The following is a 27,951-nucleotide window of genomic DNA, read 5'->3' on the forward strand; positions in this document are numbered from 1 at the left end:
ACGGATGCCCAGGGCGGCGTTTCCTATGGAAAACTCCTGCGAGGCTTCGGAATTTCAGCCTCCGTGTAAAGGAAGGAGAGCCCTGCCAATCCGCCCGAAATTAGCCTTGGAAAGTGGCGAGAGAAAATGTGCCAGCTCAGATGCAAATCCCTCTTACTTACCTCGTGATGACAACAAAAGCCAGATGAAATTTTACTCATCCATTAACAAAAAGGACTTTGCCCAGCAACACACGTGGGTGGGATTCCACTGGGGTGACATTACGCTGCTGGCACGGAGCTCTTGGCCCCCGAGAATGGCAGCCCTGTGGCATGACAAATGCAGGCACTCAGCTGCAGCAGCCACGACTACGTACTTTACCTGCTGACTACAGAGGAAAAATGCAGAATGCCCAAAAATTAAAGCTCCAGCCGAGATCCTGAGAGGATAAACTCAGGGAACGGTTCTTTAGGTTTATTATTAGACTTGTCAAAAACACCAGCTGATTTCTGATTGCATTTATAGCAAGGGACGGCCGAGATGTTTCACTGGTAGCAATTCAGAAATTCACTGGAGGAAAAAACGATAGCCTAGCTCATGTGGACAGTGTTACAACGGGATTTTTGTATTACCGTCGTGGGTAGAGGCCACTCCATGCTCCACTGACATCAAACTCTAACCCTCCTGTTTAAAGTGTGAAAGTTTCTTCATTTCTCCTAGCCGTGCGTTACGTTTCGTTTCTTCTTTTTGCTCTCCTTCCAGAACCGAAAGTCAGAGCAGATAATTTCCTAGAGCACACGCTGCAGTGGAAATCCCAAAAGAATCCTCAGCTGTCAGGTAAAAACCGAATGTTGACACCTGTCCATACGATTAGTGCGCAGTACCAGAGGCCGGGGTTATTTTCTTGTTAAGGACAGTGTATTTAAGGATGTGGTTGAGACAATGCTGAACATTTTCCGTTTGACTTCAGTTTGACTTTCAGTTTGAAAGAGAGATATCACTCTTCTTGTTAAACGCTATCCCAGAAACAGGGAACGGTTTTCAGAAGCACCGCCAACCTGTTCGCGGCTTGGCAGGTGTAAGGATACCCACATCACGTCGATTAACAAGCCTGTGGTCACGAGGGACAAGAAAGGGTTCCCCTTCTTCACTGATTTTCTGAAAGCCCTGAGAAACATTCACTTTCCCCTCACAGAACGTTCCCAATATGCTGGTTTTTGAAACGGCCTGTCATCTTAATTGCTGTTTATATCTTTGGCAGATCAAAGGGAGGATGTCTGTGATTCTTTGTATTACTCATTGTTATATTAACGCAGAGATCACATATTCATTTATTTTGCTTTAAGAGGTAACAGTCTCCTTTCACTGCATGCACGTAATTACTGTAAGTATTCAGGGGACTTGCCAAATGATGCACGGGGGGGAGGAGGAGAATCTTTGAAGAAAATTATTCAAACGTAATTTAGTTCACTAATTGGCAAGGGACCGTTACTAACGAATTGCTTCTGTTTTATGTCAGTAGTGAATCAGGTTGACGATGTGTAACACGCATTAAGTCAGTTAACGAGTGGTAACTAGAAATGCGACTGAAACACAAGAAAAAGGTTTTTTTACCTTTAGCTAGCCAAGCAGAATTGCTAATAAATAAAAGGATATGTGTAAGTGGCTAAGATGATTCCAATCTGCAGTGGAAAGACTTTTCTTAGAATCTGATGGTAACCACAAGCTTGTGGGAAAGAAAAAATCAGACGCTTACTGTGGCAATTCATCACAAGTTACTTTACTTCTAACCAAGCCTGAAATGAAAATGACTAAAAGTCATTACCGTAAAATAGCTGATTAGAAGCCAATGTGAACTGAGACAGTGAGTCTCTGGCCACGGCTACAAGACCAGGACACCGTCCGGTCAGCTAAGCCGTGGATTTACTCGGCAGAGTCTGGGTGCTCCCTCGTGCTGTGCGGGAACAGCAGGCAGCCTACCTCCCTCTCACTGCGGGCCAGGACACCTTGCATGTTCCAGTGTGCACGAAGCAAGCTGAGGGACTAAATTGTTTGAGTTACCATAAACACGGAGACACGTTTGTCTTTCTCCTCTCTGCACAATACAACAATAAAACGAGGCTCCGGGGGCAGGCAGGAGTCAGTGGGCTGAAGAAATGCAGAGCCGTAATCTCCAGCAGCACGAGGGCAAAGCTGTCAGGTCAAGGCAGGTCCCGAGCTGTAGCTGTGCCGTGAAGAACGCAGGCCTCCCGTGGATGTGCAGGCATGAGAGCAAATATCGTTACAAAATCTGGGCTCAAGGAAGCTTTCTCGTTTGCTCTGGCATGTGAACAAACTGGCTTATTAGGCCACAGGTGCAAAAGTGAGAACACAGGACTGAAAGCGAGGATAAAATGGAGAACTCGTGTTCTGCAAGTTTTGTGAAATAGGAATCAAGCCACAAAACCTGCCAGACACTGCTGCAGGCTCACGGACAGTCAGTGGTCTGTCTGCCTCGGGCCGAGTAAGGACAGCTGTGGTATTAGCATGAGGATTGCAATGCGTAACTCAGCTACCTGGAAGAGGAGGTGAGCTGAACATTTAGGGGTGTTCAGCTTCAGCGTGATCTCTACCCAGACAGTTCTGGTCTGGCCTGCAACTCCTTCAGGTGGCCAGCCAAGTACAAGCACAAGAGAGGTGCATCAATCCCCACCTCCTGGTGGGCTTCTACCCAGTCACAGAGAGGTGATAGTTTCAGCAGGCAGGAAGATCCACGATGCCTGGAGCCGATCCCAAATGCTGCCGCAGCACAAACCATCCCCACGTTAATAGCAGTGGGGAACCCGGTGTGCCAAGCGATGGCTCTGGTGGCCAACATCCTTCTGTCACATGCCCTGCACGCTATGGGTCAGACAGTTGTCAAGTGCTCCTCACCCCTTCCTCTGGGGCTGACATACACCACAGAAGAAACACCTTACATCCAAAACCACTGCTGCTCTTCAAGCCCTGTCCCGAAATCTGCTGCATTTTCTGAAATGGCCGGGATAATGCTACACTACGAGGTGCCTTACTCTGTTGTATTCCAGTGTTTTTATTTCCCCATCCCTGTAAGATTTTAAACTCTTCAATCAACACCGAGTTGGGAAGAGGGTGCACTAAATTCCCTTCGGTGTTTCGTGTTTCAGTATCTCTTTTGTTATGTGCATAAAGGAATGGAGAGGCTGTTCCATGAACACCTTTTAAAAAACGTTTAAGACCAATTAGACAATTTTGCTCCACTCCAGTAATAACTTGACAGAGTGTCTGCCAGGCAATCTGCATGCCAGAATACACAGCACCTGTGCTCCAAAGGACACAGAAATTCTTTTATTGCTGTTGCTCTCCTTACCTGTGTTTGCCATCATGAGGTACCTTTATAAAAGTTAGGTTTTAAATGTGGAGTATTTCAACATGATTTCTATCACTTAACTAAGCCCCTTGGTACGTGGTAGCCGCTGCTTTAGAAATAAGCTGATAATATAGTCATGGCAACACTACTTGCAGAGTCAGAAAGAAAACATTCAGCGGCAGCAGAAAATGCTTATAGATTACTTTATCTTTGTATTCAATACAGATTAAAGAAAAACTTCTTTGAAAAAAAAAATCAGCGCTCCGGAAACAGTAGATAGGAGGAAGCATAATGAATCATGAGACTTGTTGTTTGCTGGCATTGATACCTCAGAGAGCTCATCCTGAAATAGTGCCGTTAATATTGATGACATATTGGCAAAGGACAGCCTGGCCACCAAGGAGCAGATTTAGCCAGTGGGGTGTGTGTGGAGTGAGGGAGAACTCGGACAGAAAGAAGCACACGGACACATTCACATGGAATCATCAATCCTCAACTTTAGAACATGGAACAAGTGCTGTTGGCCCACGCTGTCAGGACAGTTATGGCGCTTGCAGTCTCTTTGCAAACCGGTTTGCACTAGACAAATATGCAGAAACACACGTGGTGTGTGGAGAGTTAAATATGAGGAGAGAGTAAATGTCTTTACTTGTCAGATGACAACGCAAACTCACACCTTCTAAATGCACTTTGTGTCAGAGCGAACATCACTTCCTGCCTTCCAGAAGCAGCTTCTCTGGTTCACTGACCTTCCTTTTCTTCTTGGGTCCTATTACCTCTTCCTGGCTAAATGCAAGGTTCAGGCAGCTTATCTGTAAGAACCATCAGAAGCAGTGATCATTCTCACGGTACAGGCTCTTGCTAGACAAGTCAAGAAACACAACTTCCAAACCTACAATGTGTTTTCCTGGATCCTCTTGGGTTTATTTACTGTGATCCTGTTCTCCAGAAAAGCCATTAGGCAAGGAATCAAAACTGGAATACTCGCTGGAATTGAGACCATAAGGTTTGTGAAAGCAACAGGTTCAGCTTCAGGGAGAGAGAATGTTTCGGCCCCACAGCCAAAAGAAAATACAAGGAACAAGGAGATCTTTGAGAAACACAATAGCTTGTAGGGCAGAAGCTTCTTTTACCATCAGATAATCGTAAATGCATGTAACAGAAGAGAGGCACTTATGTCAAATTTGCAGTCACTTGAAACAGCCTTTCAGGATGAGACATACAGTACCTCTATTTGCACACCATGGAATTTCAGCGTGAGTTGGTTGCCCTCTGAGTTCCAAGACTACTCGTGAGTCTGTGAAAAATAACCAAGTGAAGCAAGCTTTGCTTCAAAAGGCTTAACTTCCCTCTAGGAAGACACAAGCCTCCCTCCAAAATTGCCCAGAGACCTACCAATCAAAAGGTTAAAAACCACCACTAAATGTATGTTACAGGATAAATGGGTCAATGGTCTCGGGTGATTCAGACAGATCACCGAGAGATGAACAGCCAGAACGACAGTTGAAGTGTTGGCTGTGCCATCTAAGTGACAAACTCACTTGTTATTGCAGGACATATTTACATTCGTATAATTATAACACAGAGCTGCAGAGAACAGCCCACCCAGAGAGACAAGGCACACAGTCAGGCAGCGTAGCCTATCTTGCTCTCGCTGGAACGGAGCTGAAGGGACACACCACACAGCACACTGCTTCAACTTTGCCTCCAAAAGAAAACTCATTTGGATGAAAGCAAGGTGAATGAAGAGGGAAAAAAACAGCTAACCATGTTGCTGCTTCAAAATAAGATTAGTTTGCTCTGGTTTCACTAAAAAAACAAGAGGAATCCTGTAAGTGAGGCAGGAAAAACACAAGGAGTTAATAAAAAGCTATTCCAGAACATATCCTGGAGACAAGCACAAGGTCTCCAGATTACAAAATGTGGTCGTTATAGAATTCCCCACCCACGTCATCAAGGCTTTCTTTCCATCTGACCTTGGTATGAGGCTTTGGTAATCTCTACATAGCAATGGTCTTTCTAACGTGTGAAATAACTCTGACTACGGATTAGCAGCAAAACAGTTTTAAACAACCCCATTTCGCCTCTCTATCATGTTTCAACTTCCCTTCTTCCCTCCTCTTCATTATGAGCAACATGATATTGGCTAACGCACAAAGTACAACTTCCTTTCCATGAAAACAGAAAAGGAGAATCTGCCAAAGTGGGACAGGCAGGTTCTCCCTCATGTCTGACAAAATTTCCAGCGCTGTCCAAGGCATATTTGCTTGAGAAAACACTGATGAGTCGATCTCTGTGTTACAGCTCTGACCTGATATCCAGCTGCTCAAACTGGCATTTTAGGCAGTTATTTACTTTCCTCTCCCTGGCATCGTTTGAACCTGTCTGCTTCCTTTTTTGATGTAAAGGGCCCTGAGGGTGGAAACACTGCATCCAGACACTCTCCAGTGCTAACACAGCTGCAAAGTTTGTACCATGTCCTGCTGGCCAGACAATAAAGCAAAGCAATGATCCCCAGTCTCCAGCCCCCTCGTCACCTGAATAAGGCAGCTCTCTTCTATTTTAGCCTAAACCGCATAACGAGAATGTCAGCCTGAGCTGGCGCTTTTATTTCCTCTATCGAGGAATGGATGTTCTGCAGCAGAAGCAGATACTTAGTCAAGTTTTACCCCTTTTTTATTCCTCCTAAGTTTTCTGCACGGATGGGATACTTTCAAGGTGGGAGACGCAGCCACAACGAGCAGCTGCAGCTTTCTCTCTGAATGTTTTCCTTCCCTTTACCACAGGCAGAATTGCCACCTAACAGGAACCTGAGATTAGAAAAGTAAAAACATCCAGGCAAGTCATCAAGTGCTCTAGACAAGCACCATTCATCTACTGAATGAATAAGATGTCAAAAGTGTGAGGTATTTCACTGAAGTCAACATGTCCCGTCCTGCTCCTGCAAGGCTACAAGTTCACGTCGCAGCTCAGAGCCACAAACAGAGCCCAAGTCCAACTTCCAGGTTCCAACCTTAACCAAACACTCAGGCTTTTTCCCCAGAAATGCAACACTAAATGGGATTAAGTCAAATCCTACGTATGTTTATTTGACTTTAACCAAGAAGTAAACCTCTTAAACGGTGTGGTGAAAAGCAGGAAATCCCTCCCATTGACTAAACATACAATCAAAGGCTCCAGAAGTTGATCAATTGTATTTTTTTCCCATGTACTGGGATGCATGACTTAGAGAGCTCAGCCTGTACGAATGTTGTTGTCTTACACAACCACTACAAGCCTCAGCTCCTCTGCGGCGTCGAGCCAGGTGCTTGCAGGCCTCCTCTGCGAAGGGACAACGCTGAGGACAGGACGGGGGGACAAGTCCAGATCGAGCAAAGATCAAACAAAGACAGGAAGAGACCTGTGACCTCCTGACGCTCAGTCCACGACGTAGCTCTGGGTCATACCATGAGCACACAGTGAGTGTGAATCTCCTGTGTTTTACAGTAGTGCTCTGTGTGTAAAAATGTACTATTTTGCCACAGATATTTTTTTTTTCTGCGAAATTACAGCTAACTTGTGAATCATGCAAGTGTTACTAATTTCTGGCATAAAGCTAGCAGGACAGCTGCACTTTGTCTGGAGAAGATATCAGGCTAAAAATAGATTAGACTTAGATTAAAGCCTTCCCAAGGCAGACTGGTGGATGGAGCAGAATGAGCAGACTATGGCTACACTGCTATTCTTAGATAGACAAAATCAGGACCTAGTTTTGTGCTCTGCAATTTTCAATCCCCAGTGTCCCCGTGTATTCCGGCCAAAAATTCCCAACATAAATTGATGCAAATTTACAGCTCTTCTGGCATGTGTTTTGCTTCCCAAGGCATCCTATGTAGAAAAGCTAGAATAGCGTAAGTGTTCAACCGTGTCCCCTCTTTGTCCCCGGCCTACCCCATGCTGAGGTTTGGCACTTGGTGCATTCTGTGCCCTCAGAAGACTTCCCTTTGTCAGGACATGGAGTGTTTAATGTGGTACCTTGTAACTACCCTAACAAATTCAGAAGCACATGAATATCAAAGGAAGCCCAGTTCCATCAAGCAAGCCAGAAGAATAAGGACTGAGATACACGACTTAACTGGTGAAATAAGGCAGAACAACCCTCCACTGCCAGGGCAGCAAATATCTGCAGGGTACATCTGTCACCATCAGGAAACTTTAATCAGAGAGGGGCAATGCCTGATGTATTCTGTGATTTCAGCTGCAGCTAACTCAGTAGCACAGCAAACAGTTGCTGCTTGCAAAAAGCAAGACTTGGAAAAAGCTCTTTAAATGCAGCCCCTAAAACGTGAGGCATCCCCAGTAAATGGGCATCTCTGATTGAAGGCAGTAATTTGTGTCTGTTCACTGACAGCTGGCTGCTCCATGCCCTCCAAGCACAGATAAATAAAGGTTCACAAGGCACTTTGTGGTGCCCAGTGAAGAGACAAGAAAAGGACACAAACAGAATTGCAGCAAATTCCATTTAAACCTACAGAAAAGGTTTCCTTTACTATGAGGGTGATCAACTGGCACAGGTTGTCCAGAGAGGTCGTGGAGTCCATCCTTGGAGATGCTCAGATGTGACTGGACAAGGTCCTGGGCAGCCTGCTTTGAGCACGCAGGCTGGTCCAGCTGCTCTCCAGCAGTCCCCCCTGACCTTTGCCATTCTGTGAAGGCGGCCCAGAGGTTAAACGGTCGAGGCAGGGCTTGGCACTAATCTCCTATCAGTTTCCAGTAAAGCTAACGCACTGACATCAGTAGAATTAATCCTGATCTTCATCTGTACGAAGTGGAGGAGAATCACACTGGTTAGCGTGCAAGCCAATTTACGCAGGTGGAAGAATGAAAGACGCTCACTGTGGTGCCCCGGTGGAAACTTGCCACGTTTCTGTCCCCAGGAAGCCATGCCAAGACATCACTGACTACCACTAGTCCTCTTCATTTTCCATAGCTCACTGTTAAAATCTCTGTCATTCAACGCAATTTCCTTTTTTGAAACTGGAAGTCTCATGCGTCTACTCTGTATCTTGTATATCTTATTGCGTTTAAAGGACTAATGAACAGATTTTTTGCAGAGTAGGGAAAAAAAAGAAAAAACACTTAAAAAATACCCAGTGGAAAAAAGCACACCAGTCTCTCTCCTCGTAGGCTCTATCAGGACCCTCAGTCGTGCTCATGGGATATCCTCACAGGGTATTAGATCTGTCCAGCCTTACCCTGTGCAGATTTCTCTAGAGGGCCTGGTTGTTGGCATGTGAATTATGAACCTGTCCAAAGGCAGCTGGTGCAGATCCTCCTTGGCTTCCCATGTCCCTGGAGTAGCTGTCAGGGAATCTGAGGGCACGTGGGTTGACTCTCCCCCATCTGTGGGGTGATGAGCCTCACCTCTGAATGAAGAGATCACGAGGAAACTGTTTCCTAAGCAATTAGGGATAGCAGGAATAATTCAAGCAAGGGATAAATGGCCCCAGATACGTCTAAGGATCTGACATGAATTCAGAGAAGCCAGGAATTTCCTGACCTCCTGGTCTCCCTGCTCACAGAGCTAACAGGAAGGAGAAAGGCTAGCTCATCTCTGAATCTTGCTCTCTTCATTGTTTGGGTCTGTGTTGCCTCAGCTGCTTTGGAGGAGAAAATGTTCTGGGAACTTCTCATCAGATACAGTTTGCTTGATAGACAGTTAGAGATAAACCTTTCTTTTTTTCTTTTCTGCAAAAGTTCAAGATAATGACATTGCCACAGAAAAATGCTTTCCTATTGCTCTGCAAATGGCAGACTTCACCCTTCAACTGCTTTCTGTCATGGCAGTTGTAAAAGTGGTTTGCCTGGGAAAAATCAGACAACAAAGGTCTTGATCTTCAAGCTGTTTTTCTGCAACTGGACCCACTGGTGCTGACCTTCACTTTTAGACAGAAGCCACAGACAACACCAGAGCTCAGCAAAGGCACGAGAATCTCCATCAGGATGACCTGGCACTGGCAGACAGCACAGACACTGCTCACAATGTGTTGGGCAAGAGGGACCACTCACACTGCCTCCCCTTGCTACCACAGTCCCTAACAGAAAGGGGGGCGTAGTCCTGAGACTTCTGCATGGGGAGCAGCAGCTGGACAGCTGGGCTACCCTCTGATGCCTAAAATGACACTGTTTTACAACAATTAGGCAAATGAATCTCTGCCTAGACATCTTTCAGACAGCTCCAGAGCTGATTCACACAGCAGCAGCATGCCTCCGCCAGGCGCAGAGCCCCCTGGGCTATCAGTTATCCAAACCAGTTGTGTCCACGCACTTGTGTCCCACAGCAGTCCAGCAGCATGAGCGTGGCCAGTCCAGCAGCATAAGCAGTGTCTGGCCCTAGCTAATGAAGCCAAAAACTGACTTGGGCTGTGCTGCGTTGATGCAGCCACACCATTTCCAGCTTTGGCACAGGCTTGGTCTGGGGCGATTCAGGGCTCTGCACGGCTGCTGCACTGTGCAAAGAGACTGCACTCGAAGGACCACCCCAGAACTTCAGCCCACAGCTTGCTGATGGGAGATAAAAGCCTGCAGAGGCGTCCACATGCTCAGCTTTTACTCATCTTCTAGAACTATTTCATTCCAAATTCATTCCACTTAACATTTTTGCTTATATGAACACAAAAAACAATTTGCAGGACAAGACAATTAAAGGATGCAAGAAGATAAAGCAGTATGCTGAAGTTTTTCAGGTTATCTTACATTCAGTGCAGGAACCCATTCCCACCAGCAGATTTCTGTACACTAAATCAATGGGCAGCAATTCCCTACTTAATACAACTTTTCAGACCACAGCTCCTAGAATGCCAGTGGCAACTAGCAAGACGCATAAAGATAGCACACTGGGACAAATCCTTGGCTGATGCAATCAGAAAAGCTCTCCTAAAGTCAGCAGAGGTAGGCTAATTTACATGCTGGTGTCTAACTCTGGATGATTAAGCACAGAGATGCTTTGCTGGGAAAGGGCAATCTCTCATTTGATCCTAAGTATCATCAATCATTAGATTGCAGATAACAAGCAAGTTGAGTACATGTAAATTTTTCTCCAATCTGAAAATCCTCTGTCAGAGACTCTCCATGGCCATTATCAAACACCAGTTATAGTTCTAACTGGGCAGGAATAGCTTCTTCTCTTTTGGCAGATCTGCATCCTTTGCTTCGCCCATGTCATAGAGATAAAAATAAGCCTGTAATACTTTAATTCCTGGTTTTCCTGAAAAGCTATATGTCAGGAAGATAATGAACAATAAACTCTGTCCCAACAGCACAGATCTTATTTTTGATAATCCAGAATCCAGAAGGAATAAAGCAGTTCACCCAGATGAAAAGCAGTAATGTGCTGGTCTTTACTTCCGAAAGCAACTTCTGGTTGCGAGTACCAGATTTTTGAATTCAGCACTTTCTGATTATCAAATCCTTTTACAGACACCCAACTCTGGGACCCTCCGAACTGGTTTAGTTAGATTTGAAAATCTTGGCCTTAAACTTTAGAGAGTCGAGCGCTGAAACCCAAGTCCCTGCGGTGCTGCTCCACGAAGAGCTGAGCAAGCTGGTGCTGCACGGCCAGCAGAAGGGCGAGGTCTCCTCCCAGGCCTTCTCTTCCCCATTCCTTACTTCCCAGTCTTGCCCGCTCCCTCACGGCAGCACTGGTATGTGAGCAATTAATTGAGCAGTTCAAGAGGCTCTTTTGGTGGAAACCTAACACTCGTCACGCACTAGCAGTGCGAGTCTAACGGCGATGTCTGCCCAAAATAGGGAGACCTCAACGGCCCAGGCCAAGTTGTTCCTCGAGCACCCTCACGCACCAAGCCAACTGAACTCTGGAATCCAGGAGAAAGCAATTCCCTGCGGAGACCTCACGCCTCCTCAGATCAGAGAGCCTCCCTGAACACACCTGACAGCTGGACAATGCTATTGACTGACTGTACTGCAGTCTGGATAGCAACAAGATGTTTGCATTCACACCCCAGCAGGACTCCTTCTACCATCTTACCTGTATTTGACCCTGTTAGGTAACACCTAACTCTAATTTCCCTAGCTTGCCCTCATTTTTTAAGACAAACCACTCAATAGTTTGGCTTCCTGATACAAGTGGAATACACAATGGTCATTTGTTTTACCCACTTCCCTCAGAAAAGGAGGGAAAGTCCCTCCCACGTGGAAAACAGTGTCAAATTTGTATTAGTGCTGGCTTTACTGTGACGATCGGCACTTTTTACATAGTGACTTGATTTTATTTTTCCCTAACCTAACTGAAATATTAGCCAACTTCTAAGCTGTGGGGGTTTAGAAAATAGTATCAAAGAATAAATAAAAAAACTGTCTGCCATGCAGAATTTACCAGGCAGAGGGCTTGGGAATTTTTTTTATTTTTATTTTTTTAAGTCTTTGGAAGCATTCAATGGATAAAGTGACTCTTCCACTTTTCAGTAACGGTTTCCACCACCTTCAGAAACTCTCACTATTGCTACTGTGTTCTAATGAAATTCACAGAGAGAGGTGTCTGGTGCTCTGATTATAATCATGACAGACCCGAAAGAATGTAAGAGTGTGAATCAGTGGGACAACCATGGGTTACAAACAAGAAAGGCTCCTGTTTTCACAGAGACGACAGAATAAACAATGATCAGAAGGAAACTGGAGGATGTGACAAAAAAATATGTGGTTAAAGTTTGAAAAATACCAGCCTAGGCACATAAGTTCATTTCTAAGATCCAGAGTCAAGGCAAATACTTCTGAGATGCCTTTTGAGTGACACATTAAGCAGTCGTCTACAGTTGCTGTCTGGGTTAGACACCCCAGGATTCTTTTCAACAGAAGCAGGGAAATTTTTAGTAGCAATTTCCTACTCATTAACTTACCCTGTAAAGATTCATTTTCAGAACATTCAAGCTCACAACATTTTCAACTAATTTGAGTGGGAGAAGGATCAAGTGGCAAGTCTGGTGGTATTCAGAGATTTGCTGTGTCACTGAAAAAACTTATGCACAAGCCCAGGAATTCCAGCTCTGATTCTGATTCAGGGTTTGACCTGGACAGTCTCAGGACTGAATTAATTTCACATAACTTTACATATTTAAAATTACATGTCTGGTCCACCCTACTTCTTTGGATTGCCCCAGTAACCAATGAAAAAGAGATCGGCACCTCCAGGGGATAGATGAGTCTTCTTATCCTAGAAAGGTAGCCAAAAAGGGATAGGATCCAACAGTACCTGTGACTCACACATAAAGACAGTCTGCATGCAAGAAAGCAGAGGTGAAGACTATCTTAGGCAACAGACAAGCACAGTCTTCAAACCTAACACAGGGAGGTGATTTCAGAAGCCCAATCCAAAAACACACACAGGTAAAACAGCCTGGTTGCGATGTTTAGTCTGCATGTGTAATTCACAAGTGCCAACTCCAGGAATAGTACAAAAATTCTTGTAGTGGATGAATGAAATAAGCTGACCACGGAATATTTGTTCCTAAGTGCTTCCAGTTCATGCTTATACCCCTATGCCGTAACACTTGTAGCAGTATGTTTGATACTGTACAATAAATCCACAGAAGTTATTTGAATCCTGTGCCATCCAGATGATGTAATATTCCATGACAATGAATTCCACATTGCCCGGCACATCATAGAACCACTAAAATTTTCTCACCTGCTGAGAGGCCCTTGAGGAAGGCATTCTGCCCTTTCCTTCTATTTCTGTCTTCTCCTTTCCTCCTACAATCCAAACACATCAAAATTAGCTCTCAAGTTGAAAACCCTACACTTGACTGGAAAAAAAAAAAAAAAAAAGCAAAAGCACGAATGAATTACTGTACCAAAACTGGTCTGAAATTGTGTAACCTTTGTTCTCAGGCAGTGCCAGCAATGGCAGTTTATTACTGGAACAGAGATTTCAGACTAGTGCCATCTGAATGTGCAACACATTAACTTTCTGCAGCTCCAATCCATGAGGTTGACACTTAAACTCCATTTTTAACCTGGCTTTTTAAGAAAACAAGGCTCATGCCAGTATATTCTCTGTGCAAGTGGTTGTGTTGGATAGCAGCTTGTCCCTTGATTACTAACTGTTGACCTTATTAGACAGTTTTCATAAAATCTGATGGGAATGTCCCAAAGTGCCTCAGAGCTTCCTGAATACAGGCAATTAGCTAAAGGAGGAAGATCTTGTAAATATCCCCTTAGTGGAAAAGGTGTCAGAATGAGTTCACTCAGTCATCGGAGAATCTGCAGGAGAAAGACCTGAAAAGGTAACTTCATAGGCAGCCTAGCTTCTTTATTGCACTGCTTGGGGATCTCAGGAATGCTATTTACCATTTTGTCACTAGATGGTATTGTTCCACAGGCTATATTTGAGAGTCTCAAAGGTCAAATGCAGCAGGGTATATCAGAAGCTAGGCTTACTGATGTGACAGGGTTGTTTCACAGGCTGTATTTGAGAGCCTCAAAGGTCAAATACAGCATGGTATATCAAAACTAGGCTTACTGAAGGAACAGAGAAGGCTTTTTTTTATATATGTTCACATGTTTTCATATGTGAAAGTTATTAGCAAAATCAAACTGTAACAGCTAAAGGAAAAGAGCCTTGGTGAAATGTAGATAACATAACTCAGTATTAATGAACTTCGCGTTTCCTCCATATCTGAAAAAAACTGCTGAGATAAAGAAGAGGAAAGATAATGATAAAAAAAAAATGAATGTTTCTGTTAACAAACCAAGCATACAAAACTGGCCTTTTGTTATAGTTCAATCTGATCTGATACAAAATTGATTTAGCCTGGCAAACTGTTCATCCCTTTCCAAGTAGGTGAGAAAATCTACACATTATGCTAGGATGCAGTTCTGTGCACAAGCTCCTTCAGTTGTGAAGCTGAACCTCTACCTGTATCTTGAAGGCAGAAAGAAGATGCTTCAGTTCTCCAGCCTGGATGGGTATCATTTTTGTCCTTTTCAGGCTCACCCGAATCTGCTCTGACAGGGAGAGGGTTGTCCTGCAACGTAAATGATGCTTTGTCTTAATAGCGTAACTTAAAAAAATATGCCCAGGTGGTACATCTATAAACTCAGCACTAACAGAGAAGGATTTTCAAAACACCTCAGCACCCTGGCATCCCTACTCGAGAGCCCACAGGTCTTTCAGAAGAGAAATTTGCTGAGAAAAGACAGAAAATTCTGACCTAAATAGCTTCCTGTTGTCAGGTGCTGGTTATGTTTTGTTGCCTAGCACTGATCACCTACATGAAATTGTCAAGTCTGAGCTATGGCTGCAGGCTGCTCCTTCTGTTATTCTGGAGAGAGGCACCCCCAGAGGCTTGTTCATTCAACCCTAACTTGTTGGCTAAGGAAATTATCTGAACTGCCTGGTAAAGATGCCTTCTTCTCCACTAAACCCGGAGAAGGCCCCAGAGAAATTAGACACAGTGCCCAACTTTTAGATGGCTAGGGGTAGTGGAAGGAATCTCACCTAACGACATAGCGGAAAATGCCTTAGGCCTGAGAAACACCAAGTGGAAATGCCAAAGTCTGCAATTTTCCCCAGTTTGTGCATGTCTGTGTATAAGCGTGTAAGTGTGTGTGTGTGTGTTGTGTCTCTCTCTGTATAATCACCGCCCTCTTCTGGGAGAACATACTACACTCGGTAAGCCAATGGATACTCTCCAAAGAAGATCTCATTACACCTATGGATTTTCCAGTCCAGCTCAATCCTCTGTAGTGCTGCTGCCCTACAAGCTTATTAAACTAGGATTCAGAGCAAATGTTTCTTTTAAGGAGAATTTTGCTAGATAAACTCCGTTCCTCCAGTGAAAACAGAATAGAGTTATTTCTGTACCTCGGTGCTCCCCTCCTCTTCCTCTTCATCATAGTCTAACCCTTGATGGGAGATCTCAGTAGGGCCATTCTTCTGGATCAGGTTGCTTTCAACTCTCCCCATTCTTTTGTTTTCAGTCGTTACTTTCACTTTCATGGTGTGGAACCCAGTAGAGACTGACCCTACTTTCAGGTTGACGGGATCACCATCAAACAACAGGTCCGTAGGGCCGACTTCTTCCTTAAAGCCAGGCGGCTGGTAATCACTGGGAGTCACTACAGAGGGAGGAAGAACCCACTGCTGACAGAGAAACCAAGTTCCATTTCTCTTTAATCTGCTCTATAAAAGACAAATATCTACCAGCCTCAAGAAACAATACCAGCTACTAAAAATACTCTGTGGTTTGTTTTTTGTTTTGTTTTGTTTTGTTTTGTTGAGGGAAGAAGGGAGAGAATTCAAAGGAAAAAAATGGACTGAGCAGATGTTATCCAGGGGCTCAAAGAAAGTAACTTTAGACTTCTGAGATACCATTAATGAGCTCAACTTTCTGGAGCAGAACCCAGCAAACATAAGATGCTGGTTCCTTAAAAAAAAAATGAAGAAGAGGGTTGTCTCCATTTCACACTGCATGGCTATACTTCTTACATGGATATTCAACCCCTTCTTACAAAGCATCTGCCATCCCAGTGTGTCAGAAGGCTTTACTTTTACACCATTTCTCACTGGTGCAAACTCTCTATCAGCTAATAGATCCTACTAGTTTACTACCATTTCACCTTTCTAAGCTGTATTACTTTTATGGGACTCACGATTATCACAGAAACTGATGGAAAGGGAAGTTCTCCCTGGAGCATGTGTTGTTCTCTACCTACCTTCATTGTAATAGAAGAGTTTCATGGTCAGGGTAATGTCATTGGGAAGCGGGCCAAGGTTTTGCATTAACAGGTACAGCTTACGGATCAGCAGGCTGCTGGCTTGCTTAATGTCCTCACTGCACACCCCATTCACAAAGTTCATTTTGTTGCTACAATGGAAAGAAGAATAACAGAGCTGTTTTCCTCGGTCATGAATATTCAAGATCTAATTACAAGTACAGTGCACCCACTGACTTGTCTCAAACCACCAGCAACAAAGCTACAATGCCTTTATGTAATTTCCAGATAAACAGGGAAGTGAAACAGACTCCAGGGATGGGGTGGCATCAGCAAAACAACAGTTCTAAATGAAGAGGCATGGCATTTACACTTGAAAAGACTTTGTAGCTGGGGCAATGGACCCCATTATACAAATGTCATGACTCACTTGTTTGAACATGATTAAATTGGATCAAAGGACCATAAAACAAGTGCCTTTCACCTAAGCAATTTCAGGAATGAGAAGAATGAGGTGAGAATCCCATATAAAGCCGATTCATCACAGTGGCTGTTTTCAAGTCCATTTTGCATTTTGAAGAGAAGTGAATTACATGTTTTCACTTCAATTCCATGTAAGAAAAACCAGCTCGGAAGCACATTTTTCAAAAGTGACTAAGGGGCATTCCTCTCACCTCCTTCACCCACCCAAATGTCAGCTGGCTAGTCTAAGCAAGCAGTCTAGACTGAGATAAACGTATAACAGAAGTGGGATGAATTTCCCTCTGGAGGAGTTTGTTTCTCTTGACTACTGAGGCAGATGAGATGAACGGCTGAGATCAGACAGTTGAAGGTGGACTGGATGAATCACTAAGTGACTAAGGAAGCTAAGCATCCTTAACTTTCACTGAAAAGAAGCTTTAAAGAAAGGAGCTCCTACATTACAAAACTATGTCCTTGTTAGACCACTGGCAGGTGGACAACACTGTAGGCTGGATGGAATCTAACAAAATCATCACAAATTGCTTCAAAAGCAGTATGTAACCTAAGACAGCAGGGAGAATCCCAGGGCTGAATATGACTGATTAAATCACTGGAAGGCATAGCTTCATTAAGACTGACTTCCCCTTCCAGTTGAAACTTTTAGGCTCATCATGAAAACTGAGTGGCTGTTGAACAGCTTGTATTCCCAAGGGTATGTATGTTTGGTAGGCTTCCAGCTGCTAACAACAAAACTGATGCCGAGCACGCATCAAATGAAATCTTGCATGTTCTGAAATGTACCAGTGAGAGGGCAAATGCTGGCAACACCTAGGGTGGAATAACAAAAAGCCACAATTTTCCTTCTACGTCATCTTTACAAGTTTTGGGATTAGCAGAATAGAAATGGCAGGGGGAAGTATGTATACAAAAAAAGGACACACCTTCCATAGGAATTAACAGGTCAAGTACTGGTTCAATATAGGAATAATATTGTGGATTTGATGCAGGAACGTGCCAACAGGTAGAAGCTGAGGAACTGAACCTCTCTGAGGGATGGGATCCATGGTGAGGAATTTGGTGAGGAACTCCTCCAAAAATCAACACAAATAGGTCAGAGATCATCTAGGAGAAAGGTTCTCCTTACCACTCAGATACAAGGACACAGACATAAAGCATCCCTCACGGAATGATTAACTCCAGGTTTGCACGTGACAATAAACCTTGCAGGTGTACAGAAGCAGTTTTATCAACTGAAGGAGCTGACAGCAAAGACGACAATACTCTGATCAATGCCAGCATGCCAGCTTACTAACAACTGCAGGTACATGCATGATCCTGTGGCAGCAGTGTCAGTCACTGGGGGCACAGACCACAGCTAAGGAATCTGGTGCCACGAGTGTTCAAACAATGTGGTAAAGAGATTTCAAAGAAGCTGATATAAACAGAACAGCAAGATTACTTAGCCACTTCTTGGGCAGTACTATGGACACTAAGGAATGCTGAGTTCCATTTGGAGACTGCTGTTATTTCTAGGAACAAATGACTGATCTGAGTAATTCTGACACAAAAAAATGTACTCAAGAGCCATCTAATATCTTTCATATCCCAAAGCTCTCCTCTTTTCTTCACTGTAGTAAGGACAATCAACAGCAGCTTTGAGGTAGTATCAGAGGATACAGTCAATATGGCATTCCAGATTCAGATGTGTTTCAGATTTGCTCACTAGAAAATCATTTTGCCATGTATGAAAAATGATTTGGATGTGTTTAGAGAAAGACTGGTGAATGGCACACTTCGGGAGTGTTATGGAGGAGCCTCCTGAGGAGCATAAAAGACAGCAGAGCTCTCTCGCTACAAAGGCAGGTTTCAAGGCCCAAAAGTCCATCTTGTACCAATGGTAATTAGAGAGGATAATCTAAAAACTGGCTAATTATTTTCCTTTGCTCTGGTTGTAGCCAATTGCCTTTTACAGTATTTAGTTTAAGTTGAACAGGACTATGCCCTACTAAACACAGTGCTGAAAAGATGTAAAAACCTGCTGCTGCTTCCTACTCTAAGATTTGCAGCATCAACGCAGGCATGATCAGCGAAAGACCTCCCAGGTCACCCTCACAAGGCTGCTCAAGCAGAATATATGCATGCAAATGCCCAAGGAAAAAAATATTGGGTGTGGGATCTTCATAAAGGGGATCAAACCTGGGAAAGCTTCACTGGAAAGAACAATGCTCTCAACTCTGACGGTATTTACAGCTGCTTAGCTACTCAGACATGCTATAATCATAAAGGGCAGTTTCTTCTTATGGCTTCAGGAATACAGAGCTTTCATAATGTCATTCTGAGAAATAAAACCAAACCATTACCTGATGATGTCCATCTGGGGCGCCTCCTTTTTGTACTTGAATTTGAATTGATACAGTTCAGTCACTGTCTAGAGATTTACAAAGAACATGAAAAGAAGAAACAGGTCTCTTGAAAAGAAGAAACAGGCACTAATTTAGTGACATGATTACAGCTTTAACTCCATTATCACTTGCATTGGCAAGTTTTCTTAAGAACCATAACTCACCTAGCACTGAAAGAATCATAAAAAGCTGCAAACTTCCTGCTTCCTCCTTCCACTTCCTTTGTGGGCCTGACTCCCCAGCCTAAACCTCTAATGAAGCACCAAGGCCAGCCAACTGCCACAATCTGCTGATGGCTTCCCTTACTGAAAGGAAAGATGTGAGGCTTCCCCAGTGATGCAATGCCACGAGGAAATCTGGCCCAGAGTTCTGTACACAGGCAAGAAGGACCTGAAGGGCTGTTCCTACTACTAAATAGAAATGGTATCATAAAGACAAAATTCAGAAATTGCTGAATTTCAGTGGTTTCAGAATTTTGTGTGAGAGAGAAAAAAAAATCTAGATGATTTTCCATTTAAGAAGATTTGCTACAGTTTTAGGTGAGAATATTAGGAAGAACAAACTACTTCAACACAAGAAAAAGGATCTACTGTCGTCCAGTCCCATGCCTGTGGTTCATTTTTTTTTCAAAGGCAGTAAGGTTGATTGGGAGGAGCAGAGTTGAGCTCTTAACTCTGAGCCTTCCTTACAAATCCCGGTCTTTAGCCTTGGTTAGGGCTAATCCTTGCTTCCTTCCCAGATGCTGTGGGGCAATGCAGCAGAACTGTAATTAGGTAAGAGTGTTCTGCAGCCATTCCCTGCGACTACTCTGTGGAGACAGAATGGATGCAGAACCTCACTTACACATTGCACTCCCGAGCCTGTCACTGCAGGCTAGATGTAGACAAAATAGCAGAGGTGGCAACGCACCAGAGAACACCGAAAGGATAAGCACACACAGTATGTAACACATACACCCCAGGTCTCAAGCAATTCATAACTTCTATCCCAAACCTCTCTGCATGAAAAACCAGCTCCCTTTTCAACACTGCTGTTAAAAAGATGATAATAGAATAAAAGAATGATTTTGAACTTCCCATTTCTTCCTTCTGGGAAGAAAAACAAAATCAGGAACATGCCCATTAGTTGCCTGTTAACATCCCTGCCTGAGGCCCTAGATGGGCCCACAGCCTAGTGCCCGGTAGGAGTGTTTGATCACAATCCAGCTCACTGAGCTGTCATTCTTGAGTGAAAGCAGAAGAAGAGAAACCAGGTCACCAGGCAGCTATGTCAGGGTAGAACGTAAGCCAAAAGTCCATTCTGAATAAAAATCTACTCACCCATGCCTTCAGTTGCCTCAAAGATTAATTAAGATTCTTTCTTACCTCCGGTTCCTTGGGATCGGTGTAAATCTGTTGTAAAAAAAGCACAGTGAGCGCATTCTCCCCTTGGATAAGATGAACCAGTGAAAAGTGACTATAAACAATGATATTTTCAAATTACAGCAGAGAGATTGTACTATCTGTAACATGGGATCAGAGAAAGGAATGGCTGAGAAACAGCCTTCCTCTATCAGCAGTCAATACTTTCCACTTCAAAGACAGGTAGAAGACACTCATCTGTGTAACTGGGGAGGAATGAGGCTAATTCCCATTCCAACCCTCACAGGTAACTGTTGATGCCTGAGATGTAAATGCTCAAATTATGCACAGAATAGGTGCATAAAATAGCTATTGCTGCTTTACAAAAGACCAGGGCAAAAGACTCCCAGCATAGCTGCTAGTGTGTGGTTTCACTGGTATCAGAGTAATAAAGAGGACTTCTGTGTAGAGGGAAATGGAGGAGACACAGCAGCTTCCTTCTTCCAAGGATGGAGGCAGGAGTTTGCTGGAAGCAACAATACGAAGCTCACAAAAGCGCTTCTTGGACTTTAAGGATTCTTGTCAGGCCTCAGAGTCAAAATTCTGACATACTGAGAAAATGTTCCCACGCAGCCTAGGAAGTTCATATTTACCATATTTAAGAAAGGTCGCTGCTCTATTAAAAACCACACATATTTTGACTTCCCCTTAAAAAAGTGGTTTGACACAACCTTGACTCCAAATCTCTGTCAAGCACGGTAGAGGAAGAAAAATGCCTTGCATCCATTTACTTACTGCTAGGACAGCGATATGCAACTAAGGAGAGAGAAAAAAAGAGAAAACAGATCACAAAGTCATAATCTAACCTTAATGGGCGAGGAAAAAAAAAAAACACATTTCAAAATCGAACTGCCTACACAGAGCAAATATGTACATTCAACAAACTGAGTCAAAAATCGTTATATGGATTCTTCATAGCACTGCATCAGCAACACCTAGTGGCCAGTTTACTTGGTGTCACATGCAGTTTCCCGAAGAAAACATTTGCATGCTCAGACTTCCTCTTAGGACTCTTGTTAAACAAATCTTCAGAGGCTATGCCAACTTAAAACTCTTTCACAATAGCACCTATCCCTACTGAAGACTGGTATTTACTCTCTGGTAAGAAACTGACCAAAGGTATTTGATTTACGCTATCACAAGAAACTCTACATGGGACTACTCTTGAAAACAATCTTAGAGCATGTTAAATATCTGTTTTTCCCTAAATCTTTGCCCAATAACAACCAATTGATGTCTCTTATAAATACCAGAGGACTAAATTCCTCCTAGAACTGTCAGCAAGCAATAAACTGAGTTCACAACATCTTGAACTACCATATACACAATGAGACTGATTTTTAAGAGCCCATCCGATCAGCAGTGCTGAAACTAACCCCCTCTTCATCTGATCTAGATGAGAGTCAGTTTGATGAACAGTGCTGACAGAGATGATGACAATTGATGCTTTTTCCTGTACAGAGCATTTTTTTGTGTGAGAATCAGCAAGGAATATGATTACTTACTAGCTGATTTTGTCCTGAAACCAGTTAAACACATTACTTGATGAATTACTCTACAGAAAAAGGAATCAAGTCTGAACCCAAGACAGAAAGATAAGATAGTTAGAGAAGATAGGAAGAAGGGAAAGGACTTGAGGAAAGAAACAAAGGAAAGCAGAAGCATGAAAGAACCTTCCTCAAGAAAACAGGCATGGAGATCAAGACCTGCAAGTTCGGACTGGCAGTGTCTCCATCCAGAGATTGGAGAATGCAAATGTAGAACACAGAAGTAAGAGATAAACGTAGAACAAAGAACTAAGAACCCTTTCAGGCTGTAAATTATTTCACACACCATGTACAGGCAAGTCCAGGGAGCAGCAGCAGTCAATATTTGGGCTCTGGGAATAAACTCCCAAATCTCAGGGAGATACATTCTCATGTATGCTCATATATTCTCAGGCAGGGTTTTCTCCCTACCCCGCAGCTGTGAATGTGTGTTGTGTGCACATAAAATCACTACAAAAATTTAGAGCAGGAATAGAAAGAGAGTTTTGTCCATACTTTATGAAAAAAAAATAGAAAAGTCCATTAAAAAAACACGCAAGAACTTACATACTGCCTCTCCAAAGCATCAAAACAACCTTGAATCCTGCCGGGGAAAAACATTTTAGTACTAACCAGCAATGTTTATCACGTAATCTGTAAACATACACTCATCAAATACAGTTTAAAGTGCGTATATTCCGGAATTAAAACAACACAGCTAGTAACGTTTTGGTCTCGTAAAGTCCTTTCCGGGTCAATCATCAGAAAGGCCACATCATCCTCTGCATTGTTTCATTGTTTATATAATCTAGGGCCGGTCAGCCTAGAGCCCACTTCAGTCCTGACAGTGACAAGGACCTGAAGCCTGGCTCGAAGTGGCTCTCAGCTCAGTGCTGTTTTGGCTCCCTGAGACTGCGCTCCAGCAGCTCTTTTCCCAATGGCTGCATACAGAGTTTGGCTGAAGCTTCGCTCTGAACACAGCCTGACATGTCTGGTCTTGTAAATTTTTGCTATCTGATGCATAGTTTACAGCTAAGGACTTTCTCAAAGCAGTAAATATTACTTGAGGTAGCAATGGTCCTTGAGTCTTTGCAGCTGCCTATCTCCTTAGCAAATCAAAGTCAGACTCTCTGCTTGCTGAGAACATGCTAATTCTGAAAGGCATCCTAAATAGCACACAAGACAGCCATAAGGTACTTAGACACACAATATCCAGGGAGATAAAATATAGGACATACTTAAAAGAATCTGCAAGAATCACTATAAAAGTGAAACTGGAAAATATTCAAACAAACAAACAAACAAAACCAGAATCAATCTTGTGATTTTCTTTACTTTCTCTGCCTACCTATGCTGCCTGTATGCTCTGGGGCCTGACCATGACCTCACTGAAGTTAACACTTCAAGAGACCTTGAACTCACATGATCTGCTAGCTAATTCTGTCTTGCTTACACACAGGGCCAAGCACACGCTGCAGCAGTGGGAGTTGCACTGGCATATCCAATCGCACTACTGGGCACAGTATTTTCAAACACAGGAAGAAGAAGAATGTGAGGGGCAGATGTCTTGCTATTCAGCACAATCTTGTCTTAGTTTCGCTGTTACTCACTTACCACTTGACTATCTGAAATGATCCCAGACAGCTTTTATCTTCTCGGAGAATTTTTAGACAGAGGTCTGCAAAACCAGATTTAGCACATAGTTACCATCCTTATCACAGCTATTGGGCAAACACTGAAACCAAAGCAGTCATCCTCCCTTTTTTGGATAAAACACTATCTGGAGGTCCTTCCTGAGCGGAAATGTTGGTTTTCCACTAAGTCCCAGGTGGGCTGACACAAGCTTATTGCTGCATTTTCAAATGTCAAAGATTTTCCTCAGATGATCTGGACTCCGCCAGAAAAAAGTGCTAGTTATGGCTTAATTTCAAAAAACCTACAGCTTCCGTTGCCCACTCCCTCCCTTCTTCATTCCCATCTACTCTGGCATTTCCAAACAATACCTTCACATCTGCATTCACACTGCACCAACATCTGAATGAGATAAATGACTATACATAGAATAAACTGCTTCTGTTAAGTTTTTCCACACAGTTCCTTCTGCCACTTTTTTCAGGAATTACAAATGGCAAGAGGAACCCCATCCTGCAAATGAGAAGGTGAATTAATAACACCTTAGGAGTCAACCAAAGAGCACTTAAAGGCATAAGCAGGCCAGATGTTAACATTTTTGATCAAAAAGGCATTTGAAAGACCTGACATTTGATTAGAAAGACTAGTGGCTTTTCAGGGCTTGGTGATCAAAAGACAATTTGGGATTTCCTGTGCCCTCAACCGAGTCCACACGTGACCATGTTTCAGGGTAACTACCTGCCTAGGTAAAAGCATGGAGATAGATTGGAATACAAAGAAACACTTTAAACCTGCTAACACATCGTGAATGAACAAAAAGAGGATGATGAATCAAAGCATCATGAATTCTTGTGATCCTATGACAAGTCTTACAGTAACGTCCTTCTTCCTTAAAGGTCTGACTGTAGTTAGTTTGCTAGTTCTGACCAAACACATGTGGTTATGTGACCTAGTCAATTTTTACAGAAAAAAAAAAATATATATATATATATATATATGACAAAAACAATTCTACATTCTATCTCACAAAGAAAGCTGAAAATTTGAGCTCAAAAATCCACAGGGAAATAACACACATCAATCAGAGCTGATTTTTAAATACTTACTAATTCTTAAGTCAAGCTCCTGACTCTGGGGACTGACTCACAGGGCTGGCAACACCAAGGAAAAATTACAAACCAAAAGAGACATGAACAGGAAAGCTGTGTGTCGCTGTAAGCTGTAATAGCTCTACATTGTCTGCTATACTCTATCTGATGCAGAAGCCTTGTCTGCATCAAGACCTGAGAAAGCATGCTAGTTGTACTCCTAATGAACTAAACTCATACATACATGAGCAGCTAGACGTTAATCTGAAGAGTAGATTATTGCTAAAATATAGCAAGTAAGAATAAGAATGCAGCATAAACTGGAAGTGTTACCATCTAAATAGCGAGTTCCATATGAACTCTCTGGGAACAGCCCTCTCAGGTATGTTATACAGGAGACAGAGATGGCCAGAAGTCTTTTCACCAGCACCACAGACTGCTGCTCAGTATCAATTTTGTTGGGGAACAACACTGATTCCTGAAAAAGAAGGGTAATGTTAAAAGTAGAGCTATTTTATATTTAGAAATGACTCTCAACAGGTAGAAAGAAAGGGTAACTTAAAAAGGTAATTTTAACAGTTCCCTGGTCTTCATATTACACAGAGAGGGATTCGTGCCAAACTAAGTGCGATTAAATATTTCAAGGAATGTTATCAATCGATCTGATTTACCCAACCCAGATGCAGACTGCATTGGTCACTACCCTCCTCTATCACAGCTGAACATTCCCACCCCCTCTATTGTACCAATGCAGACACTTAGTAGACAACCACCCCTTAAAAACAAAAGTGTATATAGTTTTCTGCCAGCTCTGCTCTACAGAATTAATACTGGAGTCAAGCAAGTGCCTGTGCTGGTGTGTTGTTTACTGCAGTACCAAAGTTCAGTGCCTGCCCCAGCTTTTTTTGAGATGTGACAGCAGACCAAGCCTGTCAACACTGTAGGCAGACCTACTTTTCAGAGCAATTTTAACACAGAGATGTAAACATGTCTAAGATTGGAGCTAATGTAAATACTAAGCACTGCATGACTTAAACATGAAAAATCCCAGTGGAAAGTATACTAAATTTAGTTCCTCTATTAGGTCATTGCGTTACTTCCTGCTAATAAAGTCCTGTACACACCTCATGAGCCTTTATTTATTTAGTCAAGTATGTCAAAACCCCATGCTGTATCTTCCTGGACTCATTAAATTGGAAATACCTGCTTTTTAATTAAACTGAACCACATAGCCAGCAGAAAGTGTTACCAGCTCACAGGGTACAGATATGTCAGGCACCAAAACTGACAGGTAAAATTGCCAGCAGCACCACATTTCAAGGTTTTTACCTTAGAAGACTTCTTTTGTCTAGCGCGTAAAAGCTGACAAGTGGCCATCATGTATTTCAAAGACCTGTCTTCCACTTGCAATCGAAAACCTGAAAAAAAGCAGATGTAAGACACCTGGAAAATACACCATCATTACAACTCCTCATCTTCCTTAAAGTAGGCACTAGATTCTTCAGCCAGATTCGAGTATAAAAACTAATTGCCAGCTAAAGCAAAGCAAACCACAGATACACTATGGCACTGCCTGGAAGTCTGCAGAATGGAAAAACTCTCTACTCACTGGTAAATGATCAATAGTATTTGAAATTCAGGGCCATAAGTGTACTTGATGTCAGCTACTGCCCTTTTAAGTTGCATTTTTCATATTCCAAGCCACAATGTTAATTCCTACAACCATTAAAAAGTGTGAAGGGGGAATGTGAAAGAACTGGAATTCTGCCAATGGTAGCCAATATTTTAGCAAGGGTAAGCAGGAAACACACTAACATCAATCTTGGCCAGAATAAAGGAATGACTCTTCTGGGACACCTTGAGAAAAAAAAAAAAAAAAAGAGAGAGAGAGAGAGAAAAAAAAAAAGAGAGAGAGAAGTCCACAATGTTTTAATGAAAGCACGTCTTGTTAAACAAACCTGGATTAAAGAGGAAAATCATTTTTTATTTTTTTTTTATCTAACAAGAATGGAAAGCTGGTTGATAAAGGAAATAACGTGGACGTTACGTGTTTGGCACTTCAGTGAGGTGCTTCATTTAGCACCGACTGACATCTTGATTAAAAGCTTCCATTAGATGGAATTAGCAAGGCACACATTAACCGGTTTGAAAAATGGCTCGCTGCAAGATCTCAATGTGTATTCGCTAATGGGGAGACGCTAATGAAGAACACCACGAAGAGGTCCCCAGCGGAGCGCTTCCTTGTCCACAGCCAGTCAGTATTTCTATTAACAATTAAAATAATAACGTAAACATAGTGGATTGATTTAAATCGTGAACTAACGCAGTGAGCAGAGGACTTTTATGGCAGCTGACTGAATCTTGTTCTGTGTTTTACCTTTTCAGCTCTTTTCCATGGAAGCCTCATTTCCATTTGCTGGCAGTCATTAGGACGTTGATTGGAACCTGTCACAGCTTTTGTGCTAAATTTAGCACTTCATTTAGTAATGAAGGCAGATTACTGCTATAAAAGCATATTTCAATAAACACACACCTGCGAAATTTTTAGTATTTACATGTTAAATATTTTAGGATTTTTTTTTAAATCATGTTTGACTAAGCACTCTTCAAACAGGACTGGAATGCAATTAAAACAGACAAAGGCATTACTCCAACGTCAGGTTATTAGCTAAATAAAGCTGATTTAAGCGAGCCAGAGAGATAAGGAAGTATGTTTCCTACAACACGGTACATTCACAATCGATTTATACACAAAGGAAACATCACCGTGACTGCCTGTATCTGATCTGATTGCTTGGGTACGTGGTGCCCCTGAGGGCACCACAACCACGATCGCAACCCGGCCAAACCTGACTTCTTTTTTTTTTTTTTTTTTTTTTCCCCGGAATATGTGAGGAAAAAAGGCTTCCAGAGCCCCAGCGCGCTGCGGGCCGAGGAGAGGGAATGGACCTAGACCAGGACCAGGCGCTGAGGCGCCGGGCCAGGGCCGCCATGGCGCGGAGCCATCTTGAGGCACGGCGGCCTCCTCGCTGCACCGGGCCGGGCCGGGCCAGTACCTGCACGGCTCAGCCCCGCTCCTTCAGCCCGGGGGCTGCGGGCTCCGCCTGCCGGCCCGGCCCTGCTCGGCTCGGCTCGGCTCGGCTCCGGGCGGTGCCGCGGGGCCCCCGGGCCTGCGCGGCGCTGGGGGCGGGCGGAGGGCGGGGGCTCGGCGGCGCCGTGGCGGGCCCGGCTGAGGGGAGAAGCGGGGCTGGGTCCGAAGCGGGCTCGTGGAGGGTCCCGGCGGGGCAGGGGGGCTGCATGGCCTCGGTGTGAGGGATTGGGAGTGTGGAGGAGGCTGCCAGGGTAGTGGGGCTGATGGCAAAGGTGCCTGCTGGCAGCCTGTGG

The 27,951-nt window shown here is 43.4% G+C and overlaps 1 protein-coding gene across 3 annotated transcripts; it reads right to left on the reverse strand.

The window, feature by feature from the left end:
* Positions 1 to 1,742: 1,742 nt before the first annotated feature.
* HORMAD2 (HORMA domain containing 2) lies at positions 1,743 to 27,783 on the reverse strand. Of its 3 annotated transcripts, XM_068701170.1 has the most exons (14): positions 27,624 to 27,782; positions 25,897 to 25,985; positions 24,901 to 25,045; positions 23,462 to 23,525; positions 22,415 to 22,451; positions 21,057 to 21,077; positions 20,286 to 20,312; positions 18,880 to 18,947; positions 16,058 to 16,209; positions 15,207 to 15,460; positions 14,259 to 14,367; positions 13,029 to 13,093; positions 4,023 to 4,158; positions 1,743 to 3,925 (listed from the first exon to the last, which is right to left on the reverse strand). In XM_068701170.1, the coding sequence occupies exons 2-13, from the start codon at positions 25,945 to 25,947 to the stop codon at positions 4,054 to 4,056; spliced, it is 1,098 nt and encodes a 365-aa protein (XP_068557271.1). In that variant the 5' UTR covers positions 25,948 to 25,985; positions 27,624 to 27,782; the 3' UTR covers positions 1,743 to 3,925; positions 4,023 to 4,053. The 3 variants fall into 3 exon arrangements, with proteins under 3 accessions (XP_068557271.1, XP_068557270.1, XP_068557272.1); XM_068701169.1 differs by having other exon boundaries at positions 1,743 to 4,158; XM_068701171.1 differs by lacking the exons at positions 1,743 to 3,925; positions 4,023 to 4,158 and adding an exon at positions 8,897 to 12,554 and having other exon boundaries at positions 27,624 to 27,783.
* Positions 27,784 to 27,951: the final 168 nt, after the last annotated feature.

Source organism: Anas acuta, chromosome 17 (assembly GCF_963932015.1).
Source record: "Anas acuta chromosome 17, bAnaAcu1.1, whole genome shotgun sequence".
Lineage (NCBI taxonomy): Eukaryota > Metazoa > Chordata > Aves > Anseriformes > Anatidae > Anas > Anas acuta.

What these genes read in the sequence shown, in the direction of transcription:
- HORMAD2 (XM_068701170.1), bottom strand. Translation starts at nt 25,947, where the DNA reads ATGATGGCCACTTGTCAGCTTTTACGCGCTAGACAAAAGAAGTCTTCT. An exon ending in GACAAAAGAAGTCTTCTAAG is followed by an intron (nt 25,046 to 25,896) that starts GTAAAAACCTTG and finishes CTTCTTTTTCAG; the next exon opens with GAATCAGTGTTGTTCCCCAA. An exon ending in CCCCAGATGGACATCATCAG is followed by an intron (nt 16,210 to 18,879) that starts GTAATGGTTTGG and finishes TTTCCATTGTAG; the next exon opens with CAACAAAATGAACTTTGTGA.